The sequence below is a fragment of the Vespa mandarinia genome, chromosome 19, assembly GCF_050613455.1.
Source record: "Vespa mandarinia isolate Hongniang chromosome 19, ASM5061345v1, whole genome shotgun sequence".
NCBI lineage: Eukaryota > Metazoa > Arthropoda > Insecta > Hymenoptera > Vespidae > Vespa > Vespa mandarinia.
In genome coordinates this window covers 2,627,501-2,637,500 of record NC_140828.1, presented here as the reverse complement: position 1 = coordinate 2,637,500, position 10,000 = coordinate 2,627,501, and the positions used below count along the sequence as shown (strand labels likewise).

Genomic DNA, 10,000 nt, shown 5'->3' with positions numbered 1-10,000 from the left:
TTCTGCTTGTACGTAAGAGAACTCCTACTGGAACGAGAATAGGCTAAAGTAAGAGTAAACGGGTTGAGGGGAGGGAAGGGAGAAATAAAGAGAGAGAGAGAGAGAGAGAGAGAGAGACAAAGATAAAGATAGAAAAGCGTTCGATCGTTCCAACTCCATTCGATTATCCTGATAAAGTCCTTGATAAAGTCGATTCCAGCCACTCTCTTTACTTTCGACGCTGATTAATGCGAGCTCGGGGCCACACACACACACATATATATATATACACACACACACACACATACATATACATATATACGTACATAGCGAAAATCCAATGAATTATCTTGGAAACAAAGATTTTCAAGGGAAATCCATCGAACCGTTTTACTCCTACTGCCACCATGAAAATGCTAATCCGGAACATTATTAATCGGTTCGTTCTTCGTTAGATATTTGTCATTACTTTTCCATGAAAAGGGAGATTTATCATATCGATTAAATCGAAAAGAAAAAGAAAAAACAAAAAAAAATAAAAAGAAAAAAAAAAGAAGTTCTTAACTAAGTACTCTAATCCTATTTGATTATAATCGATTTTTATTTTCTCGTAATTTTTAAATTTTTCAATGTGGATATATAATCGATACGTGGTGGTAATAATAATTTATGATATTTATCATTGTCTCTGTTAATAATTTATCGAAGATAATATTATTCTTTTTTTTTTTTTTTTTTTTTTTTTTTTATTGAATTATTAAACGAGTGAAACAATTGAGGAATTAATTATTGATAACTAATATAGTCATTATTATAAATAATAAATAATCAGTATATATGTATAAAAAGAAAGAGAGAGAGAGAGAGAGAGAGAGAGAGAGAGAGAGAGAGAGAGAGAGAGAGAGAGAGAGAGTCTCGAGTGATTGTAAAACTGTAAGCCTAACTTGTAAAATTACAAACTTTAAAATTACGAATTTAAATAATGGTCATGAAATAAATCAATCGATTTAAAAAAAAAAAATTATCTACGGTCTTTTATGTAGAGACCTGTTCGAGTATATTCATTTTTTTTTTTTCTTTTTTTTTTTTATTCCCTTTGCTTCACGTTATTAATTTACGAAGAAAGAAAATTGAACGAATAAAGTAAGATTCTCGTAATCTCTTTGTTTGAGAACGTTACAGCGTCTATTTGCAATTCATTAGTAAATTTTCAAATTGCACGTCTCTTTTTATACGTAATTAATGTTCGACCAAATCATTTTTCATTTTTCATTGCTTGTTTTTTTTTTTCTTCCCTACTTCTTCTTTCTCCTTTCTCTCTCTCTCTCTCTCTCTCTCTTTCTTTTTTTCTTTTTCTTTTTCTTTGTTCTTTTTTTTTTTCTTTCCTTCTTTTATTTATCATCATTCATTAAAACAGATAATAAAGATACTTTCTATCGAATATTACGTTTCAATTCGATTTTAATATATTTCAAAATGTAATATAATATTTAAAATAAATCTTACATACATAGATAAATGCATACAAATATTATCATTCGTTCGAATTGAAGAATAAATGATTATTATACGACGTGTATATTGATATTCTATGTTAAATTGTTATATTAATAAATTAATCATCATTATCGTCGTAATCATTGTTATCATTATTATCATTGTTATTATTGTTATCATAGTAATGATGATTTAAGTACGTATTAAGGGATAACAATGTTTGTGCTTAATTAACTGAGAGAGGACGAGCGAAGAAGATACAGGAATGTTACGTTGAAGTTTAACGAGGCTAAAGGATAACCTGTGTGTAACGGTGTGTGTGTATGTGTGTGTGTATATATATATATATTTGTTGTATTTGTATCTGTTGTATGTATGTGTATATCTGTTGTGTGTGTCTGTTGTATGTATGTGTATATCTGTTGTGTGTGTCTGTTGTATGTATGTATACATCTGTTGTGTGTGTCTGTTGTATGTATGTGTATATCTGTTGTGTGTGTCTGTTGTATGTATGTGTATATCTGTTGTGTGTGTCTGTTGTATGTATGTATACATCTGTTGTGTGTGTCTGTTGTATGTATGTGTATATCTGTTGTGTGTGTCTGTTGTATGTATGTGTATATCTGTTGTGTTTGTATGTGTGTGTATGTGAAAGAGATAGAGAGAGAGAGAGAGAGAGAGGCACGTGTACCGGCATTTCCGGTTTCGCGATAGGAGCTTTATCGTTCTGGATGCTCTGTCAACTTGACGAAGGGGGAACAATAGGAAGGATAAAATCGAGCCTGCAGATTCGACGGCAAAATACTGATATTCAACGTACACGTCATTTCTCCCTACGTCACTCAGAAAAATCCAATACAGGCGTTGTTATGCGTGTTTATTAGTAATAAAGCTCGAACAAAAGCGTTTTTAGATCGATTAGACAAATTTCTTAGATAATTATAATTAATTAATCAATCAGTCGTATAATACGTTAAAGATATCTTTCAAGTTTTTAAATTTTATTTATTTAAATTAACAATTTTACCTTTAAATATCTTTCGATTTTATTTATTTAAGTTAACAATTTTACGAGCTAAATTTTATTGCTTTTTAGATTTGAAGAAAATAAAAAAGAAAGAGGAGAGATAATATTTGCTATTAAAAAGATACGTCGATAGAATAATTGATTTTTTAATATCGTTATAGAAACTTTTGAATCAATTTATATATTTAGGTATGTATACATATATATATATGTGTGTGTGTGTGTGTATGTATGCATAGGTACACGTGAGTCGACGATTATTAAAGCGATCTAAAAGCAATTTCAAATTTCGAAAAATTTCGTTGACATACGCTGTAGATAAAAGTTTTTTTTTAAATTACGAAAAATAATATGAAAAAAGAAAGAGAAAACAAAAAAAAAATATCAGAAGAAAATGCTAGATAATCAAATTGATCTGAACGATTTAAATGAATATATTATTCGTGAATTGTGCATTATTTAATTTGTTTCTTTCTCTCTTTTTTATTACAGGTTTTCAAGGACTCGAGGAGCTATCCTTATTATCTTCTTATTGATTTCTTCGAGCGGTAAGAGTCTAATCTAAATTTTTATTATATCCTTATTCACAATTAAACATATCCAACGAGAATCAATCAACGAAGTAACGATCGATAGTTTTGTTTGTTCATTTTTAGATACGAATATTATAATAATAAAATTCTAACATGTTATATCTATTATTTTTCTATTAATTCTCTAATTTAAGAATAGAAAAGATCGAACTCTTGTCGTGTCTTATTCTACGAATGGATTCAAACGATCGGAATGGAGAAACGTTTAAATATTTTCCCGTCGTCGTGAACGAACTAGGACAACGGGATAAAGTGTTCGAACAACCGATAGTTTCTCTCTCTCTCTCTTTTTTTTTTCCATGTGAATGTGTAAGAGATAAAGGAAGAAAGATAGAGAGAGATAAAGATAGATAGATAGATAGAGAATAGGGAACAGAAATAGAAAAGGACAACTAGAAAGACGATGGAAAGAGTTTCCTTTTTCCGGGGATGGAAACAGGAAGCTTCTACTGAAACATCTCTCTCTCTCTCTCTCTCTCTCTCTCTCTCTCTCACACCTTCTTTCTGACTATTTTCTTCTTTATCTAACTTTCAGAATGATGAAACGTTGAGTATAAGCGTGAAATATATATATATATAAGAAACGTTTGCCTCGTTCTTTGCAAATACTTTTCTAGAGACATAGAAGTAAAGGAGAAAGAGAGAGAGAGAGAGAGAGAGAGAAAATCTAATCTTCGTAGACGGAGGGTAGAAGTGCTTAAGTAAATAAAGCTGGAACTTAGAGAAATGTAAATGTAGTTGGCGCGACAAGTAATATCGAAAAACGTAGCCATATTCCTTCTTATCGTTTCTCCGATATATAACTATACGTAGATATATATATATATATATGTGTGTGTGTGTGTGTGTGTGTGTGTGTATGTGTATGTAGAACGTTTTAGATACTTACATATCTAAGTTGGTTTAATATCGTACTTATCGCATGTAGTATTATAATATTGAATAAAATATATGTATTACGGCAAATATCTTATGGCAAAGGAAAAAAAGAATTTTATTAAGGGATGAACAGTATTAAGACATATCAGATAGATAATATATAAAGTTTACGCATATAATTCAATTCGATGCAATTCTATTGTTTAATGATTTATTTTGAAATTTTTTTCCTTTTTCTTTTTTTTTCTTTTCTTTTCTTTTCTTTTCTTTTCTTTTCTTTTTTTCTTTTTTCATCGAATCAGAGATAAAGAATTGAAGGGGAATAAAATAGATATTCTACATTTTATGATTGCGAATGATCGAAAATAAAATGGAAAAAGACAAGAAAAGAAACAAAAAAAAAAAAAGAAAAGAAAAGAAAAGAAAAGAAAAAGATGAAGAAGAAAAAAAACAAAGCAAGAAAGGAAAGATTTTAATAATCTTCTCTCTCTCTCCCTCTCTCTCTCTCTCTCTCTCTCTCTCTCTCTCTCTCTCTCTCTCTCTCTCTCTCTCTCTCTCTCTCTCTCTCTCTCTCTTTAGCTCTTCTATACATTCACACGAGATTTCCCTAGATTTCAGGAGCCCGTTAAATACGGCACCATCGAGACAGAGCAACGAGTTTCCGATAATGCCGGATGCAGCCGAGCGTATTACGGGATAATGCGTCCCTCGCTCAATAATACGGCGACTATTCGCTTCTCCGTTCGATCACGTACGATCACGTCTAAAACGAGTCCCTGTTCTTTTCTTCCACGCACTAACCAACTACTATATCACCACCACCACCACCATCAACCATCACCACCACCACCACCACCACCATCTTCACCATCACCTTCTTTTTTATATCACCCTTATTCAACGGTATCCATTTCCGCTTTCCTCCCCTTCTTCTCTTCATTTCCTTTTTCTATTCTTCTTTCTGTCTCATTCTATCTCGTTATCGCATTCGATATCTATTCCTTTCAAATCATTTTCACATTCTTACGTCACTATAGTATAGCAACATATATATATATGGGGTTTGCGTGTATATATATATATATGTATATATATTAGATAGTCGATACGATTGCCTCGACATTAAGCTCTCTCTCTCTCTGTCTCTCTGTCTCTCTGTCTCTCTATCCCTTTCACCCTTCCACTCTCTCTCTCTCTCTCTCTCTCTCTCTCTCTCTCTCTCTCTCTCTCTCTCTCTCTCTCTCTCTCTCTCTCTCTCTCTCTCTCCCTTCCTCTGTCTCTGTCTTTGTCTCTCTCCTTCTCAGATCATTTCAACTGAAATGTACATGGATCGTTAGTTAGTAGTTCGAACTTATATACATACATATGTATCTATATGTATGTATATATTTATATACGTATGGATAGATAGATCTAATAGGTACATATGTTTATACATATGTAACATCTTCCTGTTATGTAGGGAGAGTGTGTATGCTCATGTTAACCATAAGAGAAACTATTTCGACGTATTCGCCATCCATCCATCCATCCATCCATCCATGAAATTTCATTAATGAAGAAACTCTATAATATATGAATTATATTCTCGTTGTTTGAAATATTCTATTATTCGATTATATTTCTTACGTATGTACATACATAACCAACCACGATTTATCTTTTTCAAAGGCATTCATAAAACAATTTATTTTCATATATCTTAATATAGTAATTGTTTTTGCAAATTAATATAAAAGAAGGAAAGGGAGAATAATAAATAAGACGAAGGAAAAATATATATATATGTATTAGGTGGACCGGAAAGTAATGTCGCTTTCTTAAATTAAATTCAAACGTATAAATTTTTAACAATTTTTAACAATTTTTAATAATCAAATATCGACGTGCACCAGAAACAACATTACTTTCCGGTCCACCTAATATATCAATGGAAAAATATAATATTATGTTTAATTTTATTAATTATATTTTATTTTATTTTATTATATTTTTTATATATTATTATTTATTATATTTTTTATATATTATTATTTATTATATTTTATTATTAATTATTAATTATATTTTATTATATTTTTTATATATTATTATTTATTATATTTTTTATATATTATTATTTATTATATTTTATTATTAATTATTAATTATATTTTATTATTAATTATTAATTATATTTCATTATTAATTATTAATTATTAATTATTAATTATTAATTATTAATTATATTTTATTATTAATTATATTTTATTAATTTAGGATAAAATTTTAGATCGCGCGTAATCTTGAATTTGTCATTCATAATCAATTTATTACTATATACGTACGTTTTATTGCTTATTTCTTTGTTTACATCCTCTATCTCTCTCTCTCTCTCTCTCTCTCTCTTTCTCTCTCTCTCTCTCTCTCTCTCTCTCTCTCTCTCTCTCTATCTTTCTCTCTCGCTCGTATTTTCTCTCTTTCTCTGTTTTTCTCGAAAGAAATCGAAGTACCGAAAAACGATCGTCGCTTTCGTAATGTTGTCGTTAAATAGAGAGATGTTTAGAAAAAAACTTATAGAATGTACGACGCTAAGTCGAAAAACATTAAAGGTTGTTTATTCACAAGCTCATAAAGGACGAAGTTCTAACATTGTCGCCTCGTCAGTCGACTCGTGTTCGTCGTATCGAAAGGACGTTAGAAAGAATGTAACGAAGGAACTAATTACTGGAACGGCTCTTCCTTGCGGCTACATACATGTAAGATCGTATGAGTGTATGCGCGTGTGTGTTTGTGTGTGCATGTGTGTTTGTGTATGTGTATGTGTCTGTGTGCGCTAAGAGAAATGCGATAAAAGTAGCGGTTTTCGTGGTCTCTTAGTATAACCTCTTTAATGTTCAACATTTTCATTTTTCTTCTTTCTTTTTTTCTTTCTTTTTTTTTTTCATTTATTTCTCTCTTTTTTTTTTGTTTTTTGTTTTTTTTAAATTAGAAAAGACAAGAAAACGTAATATTCAACGAGAAAACGTAAACGACGATTAGTCAAAGGATTTAATTCGTTCGTTTTGCAAAATAATTAGAAATATATTATGCTAAGTTGTTAAGTTCATTCGACGTTAATATTTAAGACAGATGATGATTTTTTTTTTTTTTTTTTTTTTTTTTATAGGATTTAGAAATGTACGAAAAGCGTACAGATAATACGACATATTTATTTTTAAGAGAATTATTTAGAAAAAGAAAAATATATATATATATATATATATAAGTTTATAATTGTAAGTTCTAATTTTATATATACATTCAACATAAATCTCGTATATCGTGAAAAAGATGATTTAGAAAATGTTAGAGAGAGAAATTAGAAAAATAAATTAAAAGTTTATCGTCATTTTATTTTTTAATACGTACGTACATAGATTATAATATTTTTTTTATTAAGGTGAGAAAGAGCAAACGACTGTCATAAAAATTATTTCATTTAAGAAGTTTAAAAAGTCTCGAATTGATATGTTTTTATAGGTCACCGATATCATTCCCCATTATTTCTATCCTTTTTAAAGAAAAATACGTCAATCAAATTTGATGAATTTTCTTGAAGGGGAGAAAAAAGATTTTCCTTTGGTTTTCGAAATATCGCGAGAAGAAGACGATTCGAGATAATCGAAGTCAAAGAAACATTAATACGTTTTATTCTCTCTACTTTCTTTCTTTTTTTCTTTCTTTCTTTTTTTTTTTTTCTTCTTCTCTCTTTTTCGAAATTTTTGTTTTCAACCCTTTGCGATATCAAAGTCGATTTTACAATCACGAGGAATACTTTAGTGTTCTAATAGCTTTTCTCTCTCTCTCTCTCTCCCTCTCTCTCTCTCTCTCTCTTTTCTCTATCTTTTTTTGACGAATTTGAAGATCAAAGGAAAGAGAAAAGAGAGAAAGAGAGAGAGAGAGAGAGGGAGGAAGAAAGAAAGATTCTTGGAAAGCGTCCTAACTTTTACTTTCGTAATTTCCGACTTCGATACTCGACTTTTCTACTTTCAACGTTAAAAGAAAAACATTTGGGTCTTTGAAAATGTAATATAAAGAGATAGATAGATAAAGAGAGAGAGAGAGAGAGAGAGAGAGAGAGAGAGAGAGAGAGAGAGAGAGAGGGAGATGAAATGGATGAAAAGAAAATTTTGTAAATACAAATTAGATACAACTAGAGGGGGATGTTCCATAGAGAAACATTTTAAAATCTCATTTATCTACATTATTAGAATTATTTATGATTTTTATTTTATTACTTTATATCCGATATATAAATAATATCGGATCTCTCTTATATAATATTACAAAATTATAATTAATGTATATATATATATATATAAATATATAAAATATACAATATTCTCTCATAGAAATATATTATATATATATATATATATATACATATATACATATAAGTATATAAGCTATTATAAAAGAGAATTGCGTATTAATTATAAATTATATCAGGAGTTATTTTTCTTTTCTTTTTTTTTTTCTTTTCTTTTTTTTTCTTTTTCTTTTTTTTTTTTTCTTTATTCTTCACGTAATATAATTAATCATTAGCTCGTGAAAATATTATGTATTAAAAGAAAGGGAATTTTGTAGAGGATTAAAAAAGAAAAAGGAAAAAAGAAAAGAAAAGAAAAGAAAAAAAAAAAAGAAAAAACACATAATCGTTGTAATATAACCTACGATAAATTTAGAGAGTATAGAGACTGGTAAAGGTTAGAACGTTAAGATTTTCATGGTAGAAAGTCGCTAAACTGAATAATTAGGTTTATTATCGGTAGCTGGGCGTATATTTCTGGATACACTCGGTGGAAAGGATTTACGTTAAGCCTTTAGTGCGCGTAAGCTCCCGCAGGATAAAGATGAGGAAGAGGAAAATGGACGACTGAAAGTGAATGAATGAGAAAGAGACAGAGACAGGGACAGAGAGAGAGAGAGAGAGAAAGAGAGAAAGAGAGAGACCTAGAGTGGTGGGTCTTAGTTTCCATCGAGGTCATTCTCGACGACAAATGGTTATTTATTCGCCGTGGTTTCGAGTTAATCCACGAGAACCTACCTTCATTTTCTACACGTCTATGTTTCTATACTTTATCTCTCTCTCTCTCTCTCTCTCTCTCTGTTTCTCTTTCTCTTTCTCTCTTTCTCTCTCTCTGTCTCTCTCTCTCCCTCTGTTTCTCTTTCTCTATTGAACTATATTACATATGTATATTTGAATTTATTCGCTAAAATGTTTTAGAAAAAAAATTTACGACGAAACGTTCCGATAAATAATGAAAACATTTTGTTACTAACTTCTGTTTTAATGTAACTTTTTTTTTTCTTTTTTTTTTTTTTTTTTTTACGTATTTCATTTTGTCCATTCGTATGAGAAAATAATTGTTTTCCTTTTCTTTCTTTTTTTTCCCCCACTCTTTTTCTGCCTTTTTAATTAATTTTTTTTCAACAATAATTTCTTATCAGTTTACACGGATTATTGATATTTAAAATTTTTATTTACGAATAGATAGTTAGTTATTAATGAATAAATTGTTTGTAGAAATTAAAATAATTCGATATATATATATAATAATAATTTCTAAATCAATAATTGCACAATCAATAATTTCTAATCAATGTACAGTTGATTATTATATCTATTTGATTGATACGCGCAGATCGTATGTTTCGAAAGAAAAAAAGAAAAAAAAAAAAAGCAAATAATCCAATAGAATTTATCCAAATCAAATAATCCAATCAATTTTTAATCTCTTAATAAATATACATTAAAATTGAATTAATAAATAAATCAGACATTTAAACAAAATAAAGAAGGAGAGAGAAAAAGGAAAACAGTAAGAAAAGAAAGGAAAAAAAAAAAAAAAAGAATGGCTGACAGAAAAATGAAATTGATTCGATAGACGATTTTGAAATCGATATATATATATATATATATATATATATATATATTCAATCAGTTGTCATTTCATTTTAAAATCGTATAAATAAATATACAAATAGATAAATAATACGAACG

The 10,000-nt window shown here is 29.1% G+C and overlaps 1 protein-coding gene across 1 annotated transcript in view; it reads left to right on the top strand.

Annotated features, from left to right (window-relative positions):
• Nucleotides 1-10,000, top strand: part of Cad87A (cadherin 87A) — a 149,562-nt gene that overhangs the window by 75,938 nt on the left and 63,624 nt on the right. Inside the window, exon 3 of the mRNA XM_085662682.1 lies at nt 2,996-3,051. Within this exon, the coding sequence (XP_085518808.1) occupies nt 2,996-3,051 (56 nt within the window). The remainder of the gene's footprint in view (nt 1-2,995; nt 3,052-10,000) is intronic.